Source organism: Orbicella faveolata, unplaced genomic scaffold (genome assembly GCF_042242905.1).
Source record: "Orbicella faveolata isolate gen_17 unplaced genomic scaffold, um_ofav_v1 contig_1, whole genome shotgun sequence".
Taxonomy (NCBI): Eukaryota; Metazoa; Cnidaria; class Anthozoa; order Scleractinia; family Merulinidae; genus Orbicella; species Orbicella faveolata.
Genome location: NW_028301536.1, coordinates 14,736,923 through 14,759,821, shown reverse-complemented (window position 1 = coordinate 14,759,821; position 22,899 = coordinate 14,736,923). Strand labels below are relative to the sequence as shown.

The 22,899-nt window shown below is 37.5% G+C and overlaps 2 protein-coding genes across 2 annotated transcripts in view; one reads left to right on the top strand and one right to left on the bottom strand.

The window, feature by feature from the left end:
• LOC110061291 (dedicator of cytokinesis protein 1-like) overlaps positions 1–19,134 on the bottom strand; it is a 68,410-nt gene extending 49,276 nt beyond the window's left edge. Inside the window, exons 1-21 of the mRNA XM_020768136.2 lie at positions 18,968–19,134; positions 18,745–18,828; positions 17,627–17,667; positions 17,394–17,452; positions 16,159–16,252; positions 15,422–15,514; positions 15,008–15,063; positions 14,247–14,334; positions 13,400–13,432; positions 10,349–10,494; positions 9,352–9,433; positions 9,105–9,168; positions 7,899–7,970; positions 7,493–7,568; positions 6,807–6,889; positions 6,295–6,338; positions 2,959–3,040; positions 2,507–2,560; positions 1,091–1,161; positions 589–687; positions 277–349 (exon numbers count right to left, since the gene is read on the bottom strand). Of these exons, the coding sequence (XP_020623795.2) occupies positions 277–349; positions 589–687; positions 1,091–1,161; positions 2,507–2,560; positions 2,959–3,040; positions 6,295–6,338; positions 6,807–6,889; positions 7,493–7,568; positions 7,899–7,970; positions 9,105–9,168; positions 9,352–9,433; positions 10,349–10,494; positions 13,400–13,432; positions 14,247–14,334; positions 15,008–15,063; positions 15,422–15,514; positions 16,159–16,252; positions 17,394–17,452; positions 17,627–17,667; positions 18,745–18,828; positions 18,968–19,010 (1,537 nt within the window). The 5' untranslated portion in view covers positions 19,011–19,134. The remainder of the gene's footprint in view (positions 1–276; positions 350–588; positions 688–1,090; positions 1,162–2,506; positions 2,561–2,958; positions 3,041–6,294; positions 6,339–6,806; positions 6,890–7,492; positions 7,569–7,898; positions 7,971–9,104; positions 9,169–9,351; positions 9,434–10,348; positions 10,495–13,399; positions 13,433–14,246; positions 14,335–15,007; positions 15,064–15,421; positions 15,515–16,158; positions 16,253–17,393; positions 17,453–17,626; positions 17,668–18,744; positions 18,829–18,967) is intronic.
• A 1,971-nt stretch (positions 19,135–21,105) lies between these two features.
• On the top strand, positions 21,106–22,824 carry LOC110061305 (uncharacterized). The gene has a single exon (XM_020768149.2). It carries the CDS (start codon positions 21,262–21,264, stop codon positions 22,174–22,176), a length of 915 nt encoding a protein of 304 aa, XP_020623808.1. The 5' UTR covers positions 21,106–21,261; the 3' UTR covers positions 22,177–22,824.
• The last annotated feature ends 75 nt before the right edge of the window (positions 22,825–22,899 follow it).

Genomic DNA, 22,899 nt, shown 5'->3' with positions numbered 1-22,899 from the left:
TTCAAAGGACTTCAGCTACATAGCCCTCTGCATGCATTGCATACCTGCAACACTATCACCTTGTACCATAGGCCTGCAATGCATGCAAAGGACTTCAGCTACATGGCCCTCTGCATGCATTGCATACCTATAACGGGCAGAGTAGGAATATTCCCAGTCACCTTAATGTTATGCTACGAAAAAAGCAGATTAGGGCCGGACTGATGGGCCACATGAGTCACGTGCAGAGTTAGCTTTAACCTCTTTACCCCCTCATGGGATTTTATGAATTGTTACCATCATTTGCAGATCTGTGCTTGAACATAATCCTGACGTGTGAGGTTTGGAACTGCTCTATTGGGATGACTAACTGCAAAAGAAATGAAAACTGTCAAAACTAGAGCCATTGACAGGCATTGAGCTTAAAAATTCCAGCTATAAAATGGGCTCTAATGAATCTGTGATTGGTGTGCTTGAAAGATATTTCAAGGAAAAATCCCACAATGTTTCTAGGACTACCATATCTCTGGATGAAGTATGAAGAATTTTGATTTTTCATCATGTGCCACTACTAGCTCGATGAATCCTTGGCACTTCCTAATGATTTACCTTGATTGTCTCCACCCATTCAGGTTTGCCAACATGGTAGAAAATAACTGAGCGGTATTCACTGACCAGTTCCTCCCCTGCACCAATGGAGATCACATTCTGTAAAGCAAGGATATTTTATTAAGGAGTTAAAACATTAGTATAGTGCAAGTGTTCACATTTTTGCACACAAAATTTGAGAATTTTATATATATTTTTCCAATCACTATTTTCGTTTTGGCTTTTTCTTGTTCGTAATACACATACCTTGACATCATCAGTGGTCAGAAATGCTTACACATACTGAATCAAAGACCCACTGACCTTCCCCATGCAATGAACTTGGGAAATGTTAAGACTGAGTAGAGCCCAAATTCTGACTACACTCACACGAGACATTCAATGTGAAAAGTTTATCGAGGATGAGTCAGTCAGCCATCAGATTCAATGTATCTTAATTTCTTCCAAAACTTTGACTTTACAGACCTGTCTGTAGGGAAGTAGACAGCCAACCAACAAATACCTGAAGAATTGTTCCATCATCTGAGAGAACGTGCATTGTAACTTCGATATTTTTATTTGCAGTCTTTTTACCTGTAAAACAAGTTCAAGGCTACTTTATTAGAAGTCAGCAAGCTGACAAGGATTTTTACTTTGGTAATAATTTGTTAAGCACTTTTTATAGCTTAGAAAAAATATGTAGACTTTACTTTTCTAGACTTATCTCTGTTTCCATAATTTGCCAAGGTCTGAAAAAGTAGTTTATAGAATTTTATACTTTTCTGCCAGACTCCACACTCCAGACTTTGTATAAGGCCTGTGCTTAGCAAATTATTGATTTTGAAGCACTATTTTCAGTATGGCAATGATGCAGTTTAGTCACAATCCTAGAAAAGCATAAATGTGGCTTCCAATGGGAAGGAGAAGTGTTGGAAGTCCAAAGAATCTTGGAGTACATGTAGAATGGCTGAAAAGGAAAGGAGAAAGGAGCTGGAATAGAAGAGTTGGCATGAGGCCCTCCAAGTGGCTGTCCATTGGAGTGAGTAGCATAGACTCCCTGAAACTCGATGTGCCACCTAGGCACTGATAGGATAGATTATGATGATGTGCCACAGTATTACAAAGTTGCCCACAAAAAACAACTGGTTTAACAGTAAGCTCAAAGCTCAAATACAATAATTTATTGTATTTGAGGTAAGGGTTATTATTAAAAGCTGTATCACTGGATAATGCAATTCAAGAGATTTCACTAGCTTAGCCATCAATAATCGTGGTATATGAGCCATTGTACCGTGCTCTACAAACATGGTAAGTATACATGAAATTTTTTCAATTATTTTCGAGGGAGGGGGGGGGGGGGGGCGTTTTTTTTTTTTTAATTTTAGTTACGATTTCTTTATTTTGGGGGGTTTTAAATAAAACAATATTATTATATGGAGAAGAGTGTTTTACTGGGAACTAAACCACTCGTAGATTCCATACGCCACTTCATCCGGGACCCGAGTGACGTATTTTCCGTATGTCACCTTTGTGAGTGTCGTATCGTTCAATGACAGCACGATTCCCGCCTTTTGCTTTTGTTGAATTGGTTTCCCCATATAATAAAAAGAACATTACACGTTGGCTCGAAGATATGAATTTTATGTTCTTGTGGCACTCGAACATAAAATTCATATCTTCTCGCCACCGTGTAATATCCTCTATTTATTATTCCACTCTGAGATGATTAGAGCCACCTCAGTGCTACATGTATGTGCCTTGTTGGCTATCTACCATCTCATATCCAACACGCTTTCATGGAATTATTGTTAATTAACCTTAACCTAAAATTATCTATGGATGTATGAACTGCACAAGTATAACTTAATAACACCTTCGGCTATTTGAAATCTGTGACTCTTTAACAAAGGACTTTTAAACTATTATTAATGACTTGTACCTTTTTCAAATTCCCCAGAGTGAAAGGTAAGATACAGGTCATTACGAAGATCACCTAAACAATTAAAGGAAAGGATTAACAAACTTGCTGATTTAATACATTCATTTCTTGTTCTGATGGTGTTCATTGTTTAGTTAGTTGGACTCACTGTCAATTTCAATTTCAACAATTAATTGCCTTATCTTTACTCTGGCTAACTCAACTTCTTTTCACTGTTTCCAAATCATGTGTATTTCACATGAAATATGCTGTTTTGCATAATATGTATTGCCTTCATCAATGTTAATTTGAAGCTTACATCTGAAGCAAAGAGATCAACCTCTCTGTAATCACTTTGCACTCCATCCAAAGTTAAGATGTTAAAAGATAAAACTGCTAAAATGGACACCATATTGATTATATAGAGGTGTGGCCCCATGACCATAACAACAGAGTGTGATTAAAAAATGTACCTGGCATGATGACTTCAGGGAAACCAAGTTTTCGTGCAATAGCTGTTTGTTTTGTTACAAGGAGTGGATGCTCCTCCCGTATCTATGATTGAAGACAACAACAATAATGACTAATATTACTATCACATTACTTTCTTAATTTCTGTTGGACATCAATATACTTATCACCTGCTTTAGAGATCTCGTCAGCTATTATAAAAACAACCAAACAAAAATACTTGATTGAATAGAACAGTTATTAAATAATCTATAACAGGAACCATTAGTAGGTAACAATAGCTACAGTACATGTAACCATGGTAAAGACGAAAATCAGAGGATGTAAATACCCACAAACAAATTGACAAATTTATTCAAAGGTTACATACATAGTGTGTCAAACATTACATGTAACTGCTATACCTCCCAACTCAAATATGTTTTCCGATTGGAGGAGAACATGTAACGTGCCATGGGTCAAAACTCATTAACTCCCTAGGGTGAACAAAACTCGTTAACTCCCTAGGGAAACAACAACTCGAACTTTCGACTCGCATGTGATCAGGTTGGGCACCTTGAAATGGTGACAAATTTGTGTGCCAGTCAGCCTGATGTCTAAAAGTCATTGAAGTTGGGCAACGTTTCTCACTAGAGAAGGCATTTATTATTCAAGAAAAGGGATTTATAATTTGGTGAAAACATATCGGATTAACAAAGGGGAAAATCTGAACATTCTATGTCTTCAGGCTTTTAATTTGGCACCAAAAATGGGTCGCTCGCGTTCAGCAACTCACTCTTCGATCGATGTCACCACTCGTGCCAGGCAGGAAAATAGTTGTGTCATTTACAACAGAATATGCTGTTCCTCGTCAAATCAAACCCAGAATCCTCAAGTTAAGCATTAGAAGAAGGCAAAGCAACTTAAGTATTGTCTTTATTTTTGTTAGCTGCGAAGAAAAAGACAGTTATCGTGTTGTTTCGGTTGGACAGCTCAGCTTGACTGCCGCTCATACAAATCATTTTTTCCCATTTTTTTTTTTCTATTTTTGAGTTGGGAGGTGTAACAAAACACTTAAAGTACACCTAACCCCAAAATTTTTTTTTCGCTAAAACGAATCTAGACTTTATTCGAAGCATTTGGGCGAAGAAATTTTTGAATTTGGTTGAATCCTCGATTTTCTATGTCCTTTCAAAGTCGCGCTTGAAGGTTTCACGACCGTGTTTTAGGGAGTCTGGGGCGGCGGTACCTGATGACGTCTACCCAGGAACCAAACACAATGGCGCCTCAGTCAACTCTCTGTATTTGCTTGAGAAAATGGAACACAAAACTAATCGTTCCGATGTATTTTGGGACTAAAACGTCCAAGTTTTGTCTCAGAATCATTTCTTTTTCGTCACTGGAGTCAGAGTTAAGTTTCGATTCGGAAGACTCCGAAATAAACTTCGATCGAGCACGTTCGACAACTGTGAACTCACTGCTTAGAGCTTTGAGAGCAATTTACAATATTTCAAGCGACGAAGGGGAAGACTTCTTTGCGGACGAGTTGCTTGTATATTAGGAATGGAAAGCTAGATACGAAGTGGAGGAGCAGGCAAACGAAAAGCAGGAAAGAAAACTCAAGGACTGCTTTGGATGGTAATTTCGTCAACTAAACATAAGATTCCCACGCGTGTTTATAGCCCGTTTACATTTGTCCTTAGCGAGAATGTACTTTATCAAGGTGTGATTGTTCTGTTAAATCCAGCTTGTGTTTTACTTTCAGTTGAATGCTTCATGTTTATAAGAGCGATGTACGTGTCGCAGTTTTCGAGACTTGATGACCTCCAAAACATTGGCTTCGATCGATTGAAAATTGTATTGTTTGGACCTGTATTTTTGAAGCTGCGGGAAGCAAGGCGGAAGGAAACATTTCATACAATTACCGATTTCACATTGTCACACGTTTTAAGTCGTAACTCCAAATAACCAATGTAAATTGTTCTCAAAGTTTGCAGCGAAATTCGTCGGATAAGCGAAAAGGATGTGTTCCCTAAGCGGTCCACACATGTTACACGGTCATATTTTCGACGCTATATCACAGAATCTTTGTCGCACTGCTGATTTCCAAACCTTCGAAAAACTCTGTGAGTCTAACAATTTTGTTATCACGTAATTCTGAAGGATTAATCTTCGACTTTTATCTAAATCGAAAGAGAAATAAGTGTTGGTTAGCGGCGTACAGTTGCGATCTATTTACATATCAGTATAACGCTTCTTGATCATGATCGGATCACACAACTTTGTATGTTACAAATACTGTGGGATTGGAAGATATAGGTTGTAGGTAGTATTTCTACAAATTGCTGATTAGCTTTAAGCAGAAAATTTATGAAAATAGCGTTCGAAAGTCTGCGGAACAAATTCCAGTGAGAGTTCTTCAATGGTTCTCACAGATTCAGTTCGCTTGTTTCGGTTCGACAAAATCAACCATCGTTTACGTCTTTGTTGCACCATTAGCCGATCATCGTCAGTTAATTGTACAGTATATCTTTCTTTAAATCTGGAATATTGCTGCAACAGCCGATAGCACCTCTGGAAGGCGTTTCTGCGCACTTTTCGAATGTGTATTGCACCATCCTGAAGGAGATGAGAGGAAATGAGATAACCAACCTTCCTGAGTAGACGTCACAACAGCTGCTAGACCCATTCTCCTCAAACTCGGTCGTGAAACAAAATGGCGGTGTTTTGGAGCTATTTTCGAGATTTCGTTGGGGCACAGAAAATCGAGGATTTAATGGAATCCAAAAATTTTTTCGCAGAACTATTTCAAATAACAAGGAGATTCATTTTAGCGAAAAAAAATTTTGGGAGTTAGGTGCACTTTAATGACTGGCCCCTCGGGAAACAGTGAGTTTTGTTTCCCCGAGACCCTCAATGTTCCCCTCGGCTTCACCTTGGGGAACATTGAGGGTCTCGGGGAAACAAAACTCACTGTCTCCCGAGGGGCCAGTCATTAAGTGCTTACTGTAGCATGGTAAAGAGAGGGGAAAACCTTGATCCCTGCAAAAACTGAGGAAAACAACAACAACTGTAGACCAAAATATACTAAAACTACACCCTACCTTATTTTGGGTTGCCAGCACCCTTATCATATTTTTATCTATGACATTGTAATAAACTATTTCTAACTCTGGGTTGAAATAAAAGTTTTTGTTGTTGTTTGTTTGTTTGTTTGTTTGTTTTTTCAGTTATACTGTCTAATAGTAACATCCTTTTACTTGTTCACAGCATTCCATTGGTAATCCATAGACCTTACTGTTATTGGCTACTAAAACTGGGAAGATCCTGCTATTAATATATGATCACATAGATCTCACCTGTTCGACATCTCCTGAAATAAGTTTCAGTGATATACAGATTCCTAAAATGGACAAAACATTCAAAGGTATCACAAAACATGCAAGTAAGGCCTAGTAAGGCCTAGCCAGATATCATGGGAAATTAACAATAGCATAGATTGAACAAAAATAGGTCAATATATCTACAGCAGATACAGATCAACTTTCAGTAGAGAGACTACAAAAGATGTGGCCAGTTTAAACCTTCTTTCCGTCTTTTATTTAAATCCACTTATCTATGAGTCATGATAACAAAGATAAATACATGTATACATTGATACAAACTTATACATCTCTACACTTCACAAAAGTTCTGATTCTCTGTTAAGAGAATTTGACTAAACTTATTTTATGCTTGGGAAGAGGGATGGAGGGGGTGAAACTAGTTTACAATGCTCATTTTGGAAAAACAAAGTATTTATCTCTCTTGCTAGCTCTGTAACCATGTGCACAATTATACAATTAATTCCTCACAAAATTGCACCTAGTACCTTGTCCCTTCAGCCCTTCCTGTGGCTGAGAAATCATCCGCCTTATCCAAGAGTTGAATGAAAATGACTGGTTATCAGGAAGTCTGTAAAGTATTGTTCCAAACACACATGTAAATTATTGTCTCGTTGAATTTTGGATGTTCACAGTTAAGTACAGATTTTATTTTACCAAGAATTGTACGTTACTTCGACTGGGAATTTATACTGTTGGAGCTTTTTTAAGTGACAACCTTTCGAATTTAGGAAACATGGTGGTACATACAATTGGAACTGATCACTTACAATGTAATAAAATCAAGTAAGCACCTGCCCTTGATGAGAAGAAGTTGGAGGTGTACATGTACAAGAAGTTCGTGGATTGCAACATATGTCAAAGAGATCACAAACAGAGCATTCTGGTACAAACCTATACAGAGTTCTATTCTTCTTAATGGATGCACACTGTAATAATCTATCGACATTCACATCTAAGTTGAATTAATCCAATTTCTTAATGTAAACAGAGTTTTGTCAGGATGGTTGAAACTATAGAACTGTTCGCTACAAAAGTGTGTGCAAGGGGTGCTGTATATCAGGAGTAACCTCGTATTTTGGACAATTCTGAAATACATACATTGATCATTAATCAGTTAAGTTTATCCAAATTTTACAACAATTAGTAGGCCTATGAGTGAGTAATTGCTTACGGAAGAAGATTCAGGAAATGTTCCTTTTCTTCATCGTACTGAGCAGTGCCATTGAACAAGTCTCCAATGTACAACACTAAAATGAAACATTTGTTTAAGTATCAGTTTTCAGCAGAACAGTTTTCATAATAATTATAACCACCATCCTGGTCAAAAGAGGTGGCACAGTTACAAAATTTATTCCATTCCTCCCCCACTTCCTATTTCAATGTCGATTTCCAAAACAATTCCCACAAACAGTCCTTATACACTGTGGGTTCAGGTATTGAAAACTCCCTTTCTTGCTACAATAGAGTATTCTGAACTCTTGTAACTTTTAATTTAAATTTCTGTTTAGACTTCCCATCCCAGATAAAATAGAAATTCCCCTCTCCATAAAGGGTTCAGTGAGCCTTTTATCACTTACATCCAATACCAAATGGTCTTCTCAAATTGTGAGTGAGCCTTTTGGTATCTGTCTCCCTGATGTCCATACGCCCTGAAATGAAGAAATAGATCTCTCAGTCTCTTAATGCAATTTCTTCTGTTCTAATCCAAGCAACAAAGATAGTATGAAAATGTCAACTAAAATAATCAAAGAAGTAGATAGCATGATATGAAGTTTCACCAGCTACACACATCAAAACTGCTTTGGTAGTGATTCCAACATAAATTATTCAATGTCATTAAAAGGTATATCTTAGCTACACATAAGTGCATGTATATACTGTCTTGTACAATTGAAGGCTTTCATGCAAAAAGAGCGTAGGTAGCATTTTGGGCCGATTTCTATTTTTAGCAGGATCAAGCTAATTTTTGGCAGACTGACTTGTTTTGACATGAAAAGTATCATTGCATAATTGTTTTTGTTGATTTGCACTTCGTTTTCGAGAAATAACATAGGCAAAAACACTCAGTTTTCCGAGCAGCATCTTTTGGAGCGAATCCTTCGAAGGTGGATTTCGACACCACACAAACTAAAATGGTTACTTTTTTATTTTAGAAAGAAGTAGAGAAATAGACCAGAAAAAAAAAATCGACCGACCTCGTATCGAACCCGTGTCACAACAAAACAAACTCGAATCCGGCCCATTCACCATCTTATTCAGTTGCGCTAACAAAGCAACAGTAAGAGAATAGTGTAATTATATGAATGATAAAACTAGCGGCAAATGCCACGCTTCGGTGACTTCATCGTTTAGCAAAACAAAAGGTTTCTTTTGTTTTTTATTCAACAAAAGATCTCCAAAAGATACCCTTGGAAAACTGAGTTTTTTTCCATACGTTATTTCTTGAAAACAAAGCACAAATCAACAAAAACAAATACGCAACGATGCTTTTCATGTCAAAACAAGTCAGTCTGCCAAAAATTAGCTCGACCCTGCAAAAAATAAAAATCGGCCCAAAATGCTATATACATCCTTTTTTAACGAAATCCTTCAATTGTTAATTTATATCCATAAGAAATTGGGATATCAATCAGATTTTTGCTTATGAAGGTTCTTCCATTTACTCAAAATTTGGGGCAAAACATTGTGAGAACATAGAACATTAATCAAACTTCACCATACATGTAATACATTAAATTAAAGTGAATTACATCTATTTTTATTAATAAAAAGCAAAGACTGACCAACTCTGACAATCTGGCAGACCATGTAAACCTGTTCTCGTTTCAGGTCCTTTGCTCCCAAGTCCTGAAGAAAAAAAGAAAATAAAGTTCAACACTAATAATAATTATTATTTTGTTCAGTGGTTTACATCAAAGCATTTCCTTCTTGTATACATACATGCAGTAATCAAAAAGTAAGATGATCCCAGATGATGCATCGAATGATAACAATCACTTATCTGTCTGACTAAAATATGAATATCCTTACTGTAAACAGGACTGTGAGGTTGTTAAATCTCTCTTGATCTTTTGGTGTTCCTGCCTTATCCAAAGAAACCAGGTACTGTTCACTAGCCAGGAAAAGACAATCGAAAGAAACATGATCATTAATAACAATATCAAAATTTGGTCAACTCTATTCTACGAGTAAATTCATTTACATATTGCATGCCAGTCAGCTCTATGGTGCTAAGGAACAGTGTTATAGTTGCACAATGCATGAAGAGGCCAATGAGTAGCTGTAGTCCTTTGCATGCATTTCAGACCTACATGTATAGTGTAGAAAAAATGTTACAGGCATATAATATGTGCAAAGGACTATGTAGCTGTTAGCAGTACTTTGTACGTATGACAAACCATGGCACTAGGTAATATTAATACAGGTACAATACATGCAGAGTTCTATGTTGCTGTAGTGCTTTGCATGCATTACAGACTTGTGGTACAAGGTAATAACATGGTGTTATAGGTATACATTGCATACAGAGGGCTATGTAGCTGAAGACCTTTGCTGGCATTACAGGCCCACTGTACAAGGAAATTGCATTACAGGTATGCACTGCATGCAGAGAGTTATGTAACAACTAGCATCCCTAGGCACATAATTTATGGACAAGCTTATGGTACTATCCGATAGCATTATACAATTAGATATGCAGCACGTGCAGACGGGTTAATAGCTGTAGATTATTAGCAACATAATGGGCGTATGGAACTAACTATTCACGTAAGGGCCAGCTTCATAAAGCAAGCTGTGCATGTTTAATGCATAACTATCGAACACATCTAGAAAGCTTTTGCATTAATAAGTCATAATTTTAATCACTAGTGAAGAGGAAGAGCACCTGGTTATACTTCTCTGACTTGTGGTCATCAAAATTCAAAGTACAATAATTATACACAGCTTATGAACTACTCATTTCTAACTGTGCACACAGCTTGATACAGGACACTACTGAAAGTTTGGTGCTGAATGGGGTTAATACCTGATAAAGTGCTCCTCTTTTGCATCATAAAGGGAGAGGAACAGCTGAGAGTCATCAGTGACATTGCATACAACAGCCTTTATGAAGGCATAAACACTGTAAGCTGTGTAAAATGCAACCTCTTTCTTGGGCGTTTCAGTTCGTGACTAAAAATTTGAAGTACAAAAATCACATTTATTCAATATGAGAAACAATTGTTTAATTAGTATTAAGTAAAAATCACTTCTCCAATCTCTATCAATACCCACTCATTAATATATTCTTCAGTCTTAATAATCACAAATACCATAATTCTTAGAGGCAAAGGGCATGATCATACATTGTGCCAGAGCATTAATTTAGTGCCTGCGCACTAATACAAAGTGGTCCTGGATATTCAAGTAACCCTCCTCCCTAGGGCAGGGCTGTCACTAAGTTTTGAGTCACCTCGCCTTGTACCCTTGTTCTCCACACCTGTAGCAAACTTGTTACTTTGTGGGTGAATTCTTTCAAAAACAGACAATTTCACCTGTAGCATCAAGGGAAAATCAAGCATACTCAGCCGTAACAGGTGTTATGGGTTACAGCCCTTAACGACAGCCCTGTAGGGGGAAATAGAAGGGGAGGTATTGAGCAGAGTTTTATAGGGGGACTAGCCAAGGTCCAATCCCTTAACCATTTATACAAGTTCAACAGTTTTTCGTATGGTGTGATCGTCTGGGTGAGGGTAGTTCTGAAAAGAACTGTTGTCGGTGACTAACGTTTTGACAACCTGAGCGGAAGTCATCTTCAGAGTCAAGTAAATAGTGTCCTTCCTTTTCTAAACTGTTTGGTAAGCCGCGACAACAATGAACTGCGAACGACAGTGTACAGAAAACTGACACATACCAACAGATTACCTGACAAATCATCCTACAACCCGACTTCACACAAAGCCACGACTATAAAGACTTTGACGAGACGAGCGCAACTAGTTGGTGACACACTGGACAGCTTATGTGACGAAAACAGATACCTTGAACGTGTTTTCCACAAAAACAACTACAACGCTGACTTTTTTAGACGACACATTTACCGACCTACTGAAGCTGACGCTACGAACAGGAACCCAACACCTGTTACTACAGTGACTATACCTTACATTAAGGGCACTTCTGAGACCATCTCACAGATTCTACAACCCTAAAACATTCATGTAGCCCACAAACCTACAACTACATTACAACACTTACTGACAAATGTGAAAGACAGAGATGAACCTAACAACAGACAGGGAGCAGTTTACAAGATCAAAATAAAGCTCTGACTGCCAGGCTTCCTACATTGGTGAGGCTGGCAGAAACCTTAACACGAGACTGACTGAACACAAACGAGCCAGAGAAATGGTGATGCCAACAATCACAATGCTGTACATCATCAACTGACAAACCACAACATTGACTAGGACTCTGCTCAGTGCTTAACCTACAGTACAAATTATTTTCAACAACTGACTCTGGAAAGCTAACCTAGAACAAACGCCTCTTAACAGATGTCAACAACTACCGGCACCTTACAAATGACTTCTCCATGACAGAAACGAAACTGACACGCGGACTTCTTACAGACCGACTTAACAATACACAGACCAAAAACTGACCAATTTGGCTAACAATAGATGGATTGAAACCCACCAATGACTGACAACAAACTTTAGATGAGTCTTTCAGCCAATACCATCATGGCTAAACTGACCAATCAGGTTCAATGGATCAGACTTATAACATCATCGACTGAAAAACACTATTCACTTGACTATGAAGATGACTTCTGCTCAGGTTGTCGAAACGTCAGTCACCAACAACAGTTCTTTTCAGGACTACCCTCATTCGGACGATCACACTATACGAACTACTGATACTCCTGGGTTCAAACCATTTACTATATCAACAGTTTTGGTAAAAAATGGAAAAAAATGGAAATGAAAATCTGATATATAGTGGTCCTGCACTTAGCTATACAAGCACTAAACTTAGCTAGTTTACAGGCATGCCACTGAAACAAAGAAAACAAATATTTCAAATAAATGTAACGTAGTTAAAAATCCCAACTGGCAGGAGGCAGACCAGCTGGCCATTTACAAAGCGTGACCGAGGATTTGAACTCGGGACTACCGAGAAACAAATCCCAATAGTGGCAGGGTGGAAGCCTTGAACCCGGGACCTCCGGATTACAACACCAGCACCCTAAACCACTCGGCCACGCTGCCTCCACAAACACTATTCACTTGACTATGGTAGAAAAGTTAACCCTTTCATACACCTGCTATAGAAAATGGTCTCTCCTCAACAAATTTACAGTTAAAACACTCACTTATGGAGGTCTTATATCACTTTAATGGAATAAATTGAACAACAAAAGGTCTTTATTTAAAATATGACAGTTTTCTTCCCTTCTCTATACTTATAAGCTCATGAAATCATTAACCTTATAGCAAAACATTATCTCTTTATAACTTTCTGAGCTATTTTGTCATTTTTCCTCTTCTTTTTTTTTTTCTTTTTTTTCTTTTTCTTTTTATTAATAATCTCAAGTTATACATAACTTTAACGGGCACAAAATTAGTTTATCTAGATGTGCCCCTCTCCTCTCCTTCCAATATACAATGTAATTCAATTTAAGTGATGTACATGTAATATCTGTTTTATGCGTTTTTTTCTTCCTTACAAAGCACTATCAGTTACTATTTACTTTCTTTACGTTATATTTACATATCTATGTATTAGCTAGGAATTGGAGGAATAAATAAATGAATAAATAACCTTATAGCTACACATGAAACTCTAGTTGGATAAGCTATTCAACCTTGTTCATGGGCACAAACACTATTCCCAGTCGAATTGAACATTTGGTTTAATTACAGTGAAAACAATGCAAGGGATAAAAAAATTGCACGGGGAAATTGTTATGGATTCAAGACAACCATGTAAGGAGATCTACAATTAAATAATTTCTGTTTTCCTTTTTCTTCGTGAACTTGTTTAATTTACAGTTATGAATTTATCAAAGCAAATACAGCTATTCAAGTCTTACCGTTGTCTTTATTCTGTTTGAAGTACTGACATGCTGAAAATTAAAACCACATCACTGTTAGTTCTGTAAGTCAATGTAGAGTTATGGATTAAACACGGCCATATTGCTCTTTAATACTTCAATTACAAGTAGGAGAATTACAGTGCACATTATTGGTAAAGAGCTAATAAATTATAATTATGGTTGATTTGTTTATGCCACGAAAATAACATAACCCATGAAGCATAGCATAGCATACTGTTGACCTGGCTAATATTGTCACAACGTTTCCAATAAATGGAAGCCGAAGAGTTGTGAAATGCCAATAGGGCAACAAATGTATGTTCACGCCTGAGTCGCACCTGGAGGTTGGGTGCCAAGTTAAATATTCTTAATATTTAACTAAGTTAAATAAGTATATTTAACCTCATTTAAATTTTGACCAATGACTGCATGACATGTAGCAGAAGTCTACTAGTCTAACTGATGTTTGCCTCCAAATGCAAACTGTTGATCAAGGTTAAACAAGGAGTGCTTCTTAGACCAAGGTCACGTCTTGTAACTAACTTTATAATATGCATGCAAACCTATCAGCATGCTGATTTGCTTAAGAACATGTCAATTAATACCAAACAGTGCAGAAAGTTGAAATTGAGTGCGCAAAGTTGAAATAAAGTACTCATAAATTTTTCAAAGACTACATGCCCTATGGGCTCATTCACATTTTTAAGTGATTGAAAACTTTACTTGATTTTGTGCTTATTTAAAGTGCACTCAAAATCATTTAATTACCTAGTATACAAACGGGACTAAAAAATATTACAATGATCATAGCAATGGTACAGTATTAATATTTAGCTGGCCTTACCCTTCTGTAAAGTTGAATAGCCCCTGTTGAATCAGGATTGATGACGTTACCCTCAGGATCACGCACAACAAGATCCAAACCTAATGTCCTGCAAAAGAAGGGATATACCTTAATTTCTTAACTGCTGAAATAGAATTGTATGTGACTGACTGGATCTTTAACACAACACAACAACTGCATCATGATTCCTGCTCCCCACCACACATGTACCTTCACCAACTCTTCACCTTTCGCTAAATACTGTTAGTAGAATTCTACTAGGTATAGAAATGCAAATGCTGTAATCTGATTGGCTGCGCTACTCGTACACTATCAGCCATTAGAGTGCAGTGGCTGTCGTTGTTTACAAAATGGCAACTGTTTTTTGTTTTCCCGAGATTTTGGAGGATTTTTTAGATGCAAATGGATAATTAAATTCCTGAGAAGACTAAAAGAAGGTTGCTAACAGTGACTTTAAAAACTTGAAATTATTGAAAAAACAAGTGCACACGTGTAAACAACTGTAAATTTCCAATGACAATTCAGTCTGTGTGGCTTTGTTAAAGCGTGAAGTTTAATTATATAGAAAAATAATATTTCAAACGGTTTATTTCAGTTAGAATTCTACTAAAACAATTAGATTATTTGCTCTTGATTTCTGTGAAGGGATAGCTGATTCTGCCTTTGGCCTCATCAACTATCACCTCATCGAAATCAAGAGCAAATAATCTAATTGTTTATTAGTTGTACTGGAATAAGTACACACATGTACATGTACATACCTGTTTCCATAATCTATTGTTTGGGTAACTCTCTGCTTCAGTTGTTTTAACTGATCCTGAAGAGAATTGGAAAAAAAACAACACAAATCAGAAAAAAACATGTGTTAGTCTTTAATCCTCCAGCTAGTCTTGTGCTTTAGTCAGGTGTGGCCCAGCAAGAGTGGCGGCTAAATGAAGGTTAAAAGTTGTACACATATGTTGTGCAAGCCAATACATTTCTCTTTAATTGTCGTCATCACTGATTTAATGTGCACCTTACATGTGTAATAAGAGATTTTGTACTAAGATGAGCATGGTGACCGAAGAAAAATTGATCAACGAGAACCATCTTTTAAAACTATTTTTCTGAGTTATGTACTCCAGCCAATGCCATTAAGAAGCTGATATACTGATATCTGGAAATTGGCTACATACCCCTGGAAGTGCTTTAGCTAAGATTTGCCTTCGCCAGTCCATTAGTTCCAACATCAGATCCTTCACATTATGAAAAAGGCTATCTTCTCTCTTCTGCAATTACGATAAAAGGAAACTTGATATTAGCACATTCACGAAAGACACAATTAGGCTCATCATGGCTAGCATGGGTTTTCATGTTCTCTGCATATCCTGGAGGTATAATTATATTAATTAATATTTACTAATTAATATTTCAGGTAATACATTCATGGTCAATCGGTGGGAGAACAGTTTGCACATTTTTCATCCTGAATAATTATGATTTGAGCAATAAAATTCTTGCTAGTTTGTTTAGAAGGGTCTCTTTTTAGGAAAAATAACCCTGTTATATGTGATTCCAAAGTTAAGAAAATATATATCATTGGTTACTCATCAGTAGAAAATTACGATCTATGAATAAAGGAATTTTCTACATACTACAAGTTGTACTTTTAGTTCATCATTTAATTTTAAGTAACTAAAACATGGCAGAATTCAACAATTCATGAATTTCAGTCCAACTGAGAGGCATACATGTAATAGAGTCCTTTTAGGGGGCTAAATGGATGTTCTCAATCTTAATTCAAACTTTCTCATGTTGCAAGTTTTGGATTTGTTGTCATATTATCAGCTCCCACATATCACCCTTTTTCAATGCCATGTGGCATGTTGGAGTTTTAACCTATGAGAGCCTCATAACAACATAAAAGACATACCAAATAGACTTGTTTCCACATGGCTCCCCATTCTCTAAGGACAGATGTCAGTTCTTCAACCAAAGCTTCTTCCTTAAAGACACCTACCCTCCCACTAAAAAAAAAAACAATTGTCGAAGTTCTTTGCTAAGTGTAGTTGTCATAAATTTACCAGGAATTCTGCCATCAAATTGACTGTCCAAAGACGTCATGTGGTACACTTAGTCCCGGGGCACCCAATAAAAAGGAAGGGGGTGCTTGGTGGAAATTTTGAAAAGAAGCCAGGGTTCAGAGGTACCAAGATCCTGTTTTCTGGGCATGGCTTGAAATTTTATCCTCCAGTCAGGGTAAGGAAATTGAAAATCATCAAGATCAAAATGTTTTTAATTGCATACACTGTACTAAACCATTGTGAAAATTATAATTTCTAATGAAGATGACTGGCAACAATTACCTGCTCTTTACAGCACTTATACTGTACTCTTAGGGTCAGTACCTATAACTTTTCATCAGTTGACATTTCAACAATATTAATAATATATAGATTTAGCCAAGCCTAAATGCTGAGCTCCTGGGCTGGGTTGTTAAAAGCCTGGTTAAGCTAACCCAGGATAAGCAAGTATTTTTGATTTAAGTTTTTTTAACTTTTTGGAGAGGTTTTCTGTTTATATTGTTTGACCTACTGAAAAGTTTATACTTTGGTTAGCATTAACCCGCTTCTGAACAACCTAACCCTGATTACAACAAGTTAACCTGGCTTGAGCCTGTGATCCAATTAAAAATCCAGAACTTGGTCAGAGGTCAACTTTGAAAAAACATGTGACCTTGATGCACTCTAAACTTGAGCCAACAATATAGTCATGTAATATTGGTCAGCAGATACCTCGTTTTGACAGGTGTCAATTGAGCATAACATGGATGTCCTATGTCAAAGATGTATGCTATAAACCAAGGCTGCATGTCTGGAATATGGCCACCATGTTGTGCAATGTCATTGTCGCCATCGTCATCATGCATGTGTGCCCAGAAGCAATACCGCTAGCACTTTTACCATGAGAAAAGCAATTCACCCGTTCCCATGAGTATGGGGCTCCGCTTGGCAGCCCTTCGGGCCACCAGCTGGAACCCCACTATAGTTACAATGGTATCAAATGAATTCCCAATATTACTGTTGGTAAACTAATTATGGTCATTTTGGTTATTGAGCAGATCAAACTACCAGATTACATTACTGAACTGCTTAATAAATAACATGCCTTGAGGACTCTTCTTTGTTGGCATCCTTAATATAGATATATGACACTGGAAATATACCCTGAAATTTAAAGGAAATGAAATTATAATCTCACTGATATATTCACTACTCAGGAAAATATTTTCAATGTTAACTGCTTACATGTAGAAGGCATGTGTAATTACTACAGTCCTGTCTACATGTAAACATTTATGTTTAACTGTACTTTGTCTGTTCTTGTAATTTCATACAGACCTTGACGGCTTTGTTCCTCAAAGAAAACCCTCGAAACCATCCTGAAAAAAGTTAATAATCATTTTATAATTTTATTATTATTATTATTATTATTATTATTATTATTATTATAATCATAACAATTACAATTTCCTCAAATGTGATTGGTGCATAAACTGCTGTATTTTGCTCTAATTAATCTGCAAAGCTGTAATCGGACAGTGTAATTGGACATCTGGCTGTAATTGGACACCTGTAATCGGACAGTTACATGAGCCAATAATTTTAAGTCCTCACCACTAAATCCACCAATCACAACATTGATTACAATCACTATCGTAACCAATTCAAGAGACTGTCTTTGTAAAATTGTGGAGGTCTAGTCTCTGGTGACTTGTTTGAAAGAAACTTAACAGCCATTTTGCAAGCTATTCTCCATATTTTTAATTATGATATTTAAAAATAACTTTTACACGCTCTTTTTCAAATGCATTTTTGCTTTTGTGGGAAATTGTAATTGTTATGATTAATTGGTAACAGGACATTGTGTCGTCCAATTCAGTCTGTAATCACACTCGTGATTAACAAATTGGACTCCCGCTTCGCGGTCGTCCGATTTTGTTAATCACTCATGTGATTACAGACCAAATTGGACTCCACTCAGTCCTATTACCATTATTTACAGCCACTGTATTCTGACCTGAACAAAAGCTCAGTCAGTCATTTTCTCATTTATAAAACCCCTTTAAAAAAAGCCACCCCATTAACACAGCCAGATTTTTGTGGCTCATTGGCGACCAAATTAATGGCTTTCAACTATAAATTGTAATTGCTACTCTACCTCCCATTCTCATTGCCCAGAACAAAACTAGGTTCCAGGTTACTTCCTTCATCCTCTCCGCCCCCCGCCCACCACTCATGAAAGAAGTACATGTAAGCAAAAAGTCTGATGACTCTGTATGCTTTTTTCATTAAAACCCCGATATTTTGTCTTTTTGTACATCCGTTCAACACTTAAGAATAGTCAATTATCGAGTCGCTGAGTCGCTACTGTGTGAATTCTTTGTGCAAATTTTTCTGTGTACATAAATCAAACCTACTTTCGATCCACTTTTGGTAATGGAAACCAAAACACCTACCTGAACTCTCTTCTAAGATTTGAACAGTCTCACCAAGCTGGAGTTTGAGTTTATGCGAACCGTCTCCATGGAAGTTGTAGATAGCTGAATAAGTTAAATAACAAAATGAGGTCAAAGAACTCCGAAGAAGCGTCACTGATGAAGCGACTCAGTCGCATGCCACTTTCGCGACAACGGAAGGACGCATCGCTCGTGGCAAGTTAAACGCGCATGTTTTACCTACCTACTCCAAGCTGTGGAGTCTCAAGTGCTTTCCAGACTGTCATTTCTACGTAATGTTGTTAACTGACCGTGTTTTTTTCACGAACAGACATCAAAACATTCTCAAACCTTCACTCCCATATTCCTCAGAATGTCACACCGTCCCTTGGAATTTCCGGGTGGTAACCACTGATCAATTAGAACGAGCCAGCAAGCCATAGGCATGCAATGAGTACAGACGTTTTTTGTGGATCATAAAACAATGGTAGCAGTTTATGTTTCGATTTCACAAAAAGGTCTCTTTCCGTTTTTACATATAGCTTTTTACTCACAAATTTTACAATGTGTTCCCAGTGACGTGTTCTGAAGAAACACCGGCAAATGAAGCACTTTACAACACGTTTGGATTTTTTTCCTAAATGCCTGATTTGTTTAGATGTGCGCGTCAAAACGCTCAAATTAAAACAGAAAGAAACAAACGGTTTGAGACTTCTGTCCTCTGCTCAGAGGCTTGTGTATGTGAAAAAAAAAAATAATGCTAGTGAATAACTACTCTTTGTTTGAAATCAAGCTTTAAAGTTTTGAAGACTGCAATGGTCTGCAATTCTTGTGAGTAAACATTTTTTTTATCTGCCAATCACGCTTTTAATTTAATTCTGAATTAGATATTAATTTACGTAGAGCAAATTTGAATATTTTAAGAAAATGCATCGTATACACCTTATTCCAAAATGGCGGCCAATTTATTATTCTTTTGTTTACATCTTCATTAGCCCTTTTGCCTCATTTTCACTTCAAAATTCTTTTGTATTTTGTACATTTTGACGAGGTAAAGAGGGCTAATTAACTTGCAAGCAAAAAAATAATAAATTGGCTGCCATTTTGGAATAAGGTGTACAACTGATTCACTTTATTTTTTCGTTTAGAAAAATCGGAGACTCTGTGGAAGAGAATGGCAGAGCTTGTTATCCGGCGCAAATCGGCTCCGAGAAAGCTGCAGCCCCTTTGGTCAGCATCTGCTTTCATGGTGGGTTACTAGAAACGTCAATCCAGTGACAGCGAAAAAGATCGTGCAGACATGAGAAGTCAAAATTACGACGAAGTTGACTGGCCCGGGTGATATGGAAGCTAATTTGACAAGAATTGTTCCGATGAAAGAATTATCGCCCGTGTCACTCAGTACTTGTCTACAACTCTCCTTTAAAGCTGGTGAACTGAATAAACTTGTCGATGCCATTCTAATTTATCAGCGACAAAGCTCCCCTACCATTTCAAAATGGAAAACTTATTAGTTAGACTAGGCGAAGAGTTGGCTTTCTGCAGCATTGCTGTCGATCGCGACAACTTTTTTGGTGCACGAGATTCAAATCTTAATTGGCAGGTAGTACCGCTACTGTAGTTACAGGTAAACTAACTACTTCCCTTCCTATATGACCACGTTTTACATGAAATATCAACGAAATGATCGGCAAATAATGCTAAACTAGCATCCCAGATGGAAATTTAACGATGTATAGCGTCTGCGACAGAGGCTAATATTGCTGGAACAAAAACAACAACAAAAAATGCATCCGACATTCACCTGAAATAATTAAAGCAAATATACAAAAAGCAACGGTGACATTTTGGAGGTTGTTGGAACTTTAAAAAAAGACGCACATCTTGTCAAGATTATAACAACAAATAAACCTGCTTGTAAAATGCATTGAATTTTTCAAAAAAATATCTAGTGATTGGAAAGCATATTTCTTGAAAGGAAAAGGAACAATTACTGCAATCTGCATAATCAGTTTAAGTTCTGAAAAATGCGTCATAGTCTTAAACAGCTGGATTGTATTGTTTCTGGTCTGTTAATTTTTCCTCTTTGTTTTAGCAGGACCTTATAGTCTTTCTATTAAAACTCTGCCCACCATTTCACGCTGAATATGTTTGAAAACGCGAATAAGCAATTAACTTAATAGCCTCTGTCTTGCGCTCATCAGTCTAAAAACTGCTTTTGTTTACGATTTTCTGTTTGATAATTGACTACTTTTAGAATTGGCGCCCTGTCAGGAGCACCTGGTACATAATCAAATCTTCGGCCAATCAGAAGCCGTGTTTTTGTGACAATGTTTTTCTCGCACAATCGCGTGAAGTCCTTTAGAAATTTGCATATGATATTGTTGAAGCAAATAAAAGTTTAAGGAGTTCAGCGCTGTGACGCCCAGTATTAGAAATGTGTTCACACATCACTACACGTGTCCGTTAGTTTCTTTTCTCTCGCCAAACGGACATTTGAAATTCGTGGTACCAGCGCATCGAAGCGTTAAAACTGTCATGTCGTGTAACATGAATCGTTGTGCCGTTATTTTCCTTACGATCGCCGCGTTTCTCGTCTTCGCCGGAGCCGCCGTGTTTTTCTACTTCGGCCAGTATGCAGATGAGAGCATCTTGGACTTCTACATCTACAATCGCACTCTGCAGATCTTTGAAAAGTATCCCGTGGAAATAACCCCTGCCGAATGGACGTTTTGGACTTGGACAGCCGTCCTCGTATGGCAGTTTCTTTGGCTTCTCTACGCCCTCATCTTGATGTGTCGACAGCACGGCCCTAAGGTTCTGACGCCGTTCTTCTTCGTCTTTAACTTGCTAGCGTTCGGCTTCACGCTCGCTTGGGTGATGATGTGGGGCGAAGATCTCATCAACATTGCTCTAGGATGTGTTGCAGGGATAGCTACATCACTGTTCGTGGCTCTGGCGATTGTGTACTATCGACTTAACATCCTACGTTTCGCGATGAATAGGTTTCCAACCGGAGACCAGATAGCAATGGAGGTGCTTGTAATTAACGGTATCGGCCTGTATGCGTCCTGGGCGCTTTTCAATGCCTTCCAACAAACCGCAATTGTCCTTAAGTACACAGCCGAAGTAGAAGACGACATAGCTTGCACTATAGTGCTCGCCGGGCTCGCTTCTACGATTCTCTTTTGGTTCTGTTTGGACAATTTTGTTTTTTGGGAGTTTACGCTGTACACCGTCACGCCTTACGCGCCCATGATTGTTGGCTTCACGGGAACGTTCATGGAGTTCTGGGATAAAGACAAGAGAAATTCGATTTTCAATGCTGCATTGCTAGGTAGCACTTCGTTTCTGCTATTGCTAAAAATCGTGCACATCATCTGGAGAAGCCGAAGAGATAGCAAGAAAAGCCGACGACATGTCCTCGTCGAGGAAGAAAAATTTGAACTGTAACTGAACCTCTTCGTTTAGAATGCTGCTTGCACGCAGCTGGCGAGCACAAAATCACGTTCAAGAAAGGTCACCCATCGTGCGAAATAAGGAGAGAAAGAAAGAAAATGTGACTTCAAACACAAGACGGACTGCGTGAAGACTATTTAAAGAGTGTGACAGAAATTTGTTCTATTTGCCTGCAGCAGGGAGATAGAACAAACCATTTTTTCTAGACGTTTTTAATTGTTAATTCGCCGACCAAATCTCTAGGGCGATTTAATGCTCTGCATTGAGCTGCGTTATTCAGTTCTTGGTTCACTTTTTTCGCAAAGTAAACAATTTGACGAGAAGTTGACACAAGTAAAACGAAACGAAACGACAGCCTATACGGTATATTAACCCGTTGATTTTTTACGGGGTTATGTATGATATCGTTTGCTAGGTTTCCATTTCAAGTAAAAGGCTCTTCAAAAGAACGAATCTCGCTTCCAAGGCGAAGTTTTTGTGTCCGAGATACGCCAGAATGCACTTTATGTAAATATTATAAAATGTAACATAAAATGTCGAGACATGCTTTATAAAGAACTGTACGCTTCCAGTAACTCAGCTTTTCACACATTAGATTAAAATTTACTGCATATGAATGACATTAAATAATTGAAAATTAAAGTGATCGAGCTTCCTCAGCCTGCACGTCAGCGACACACGGCTAAATAAAGCGCTGATAAAATGATTGTTGCGAAT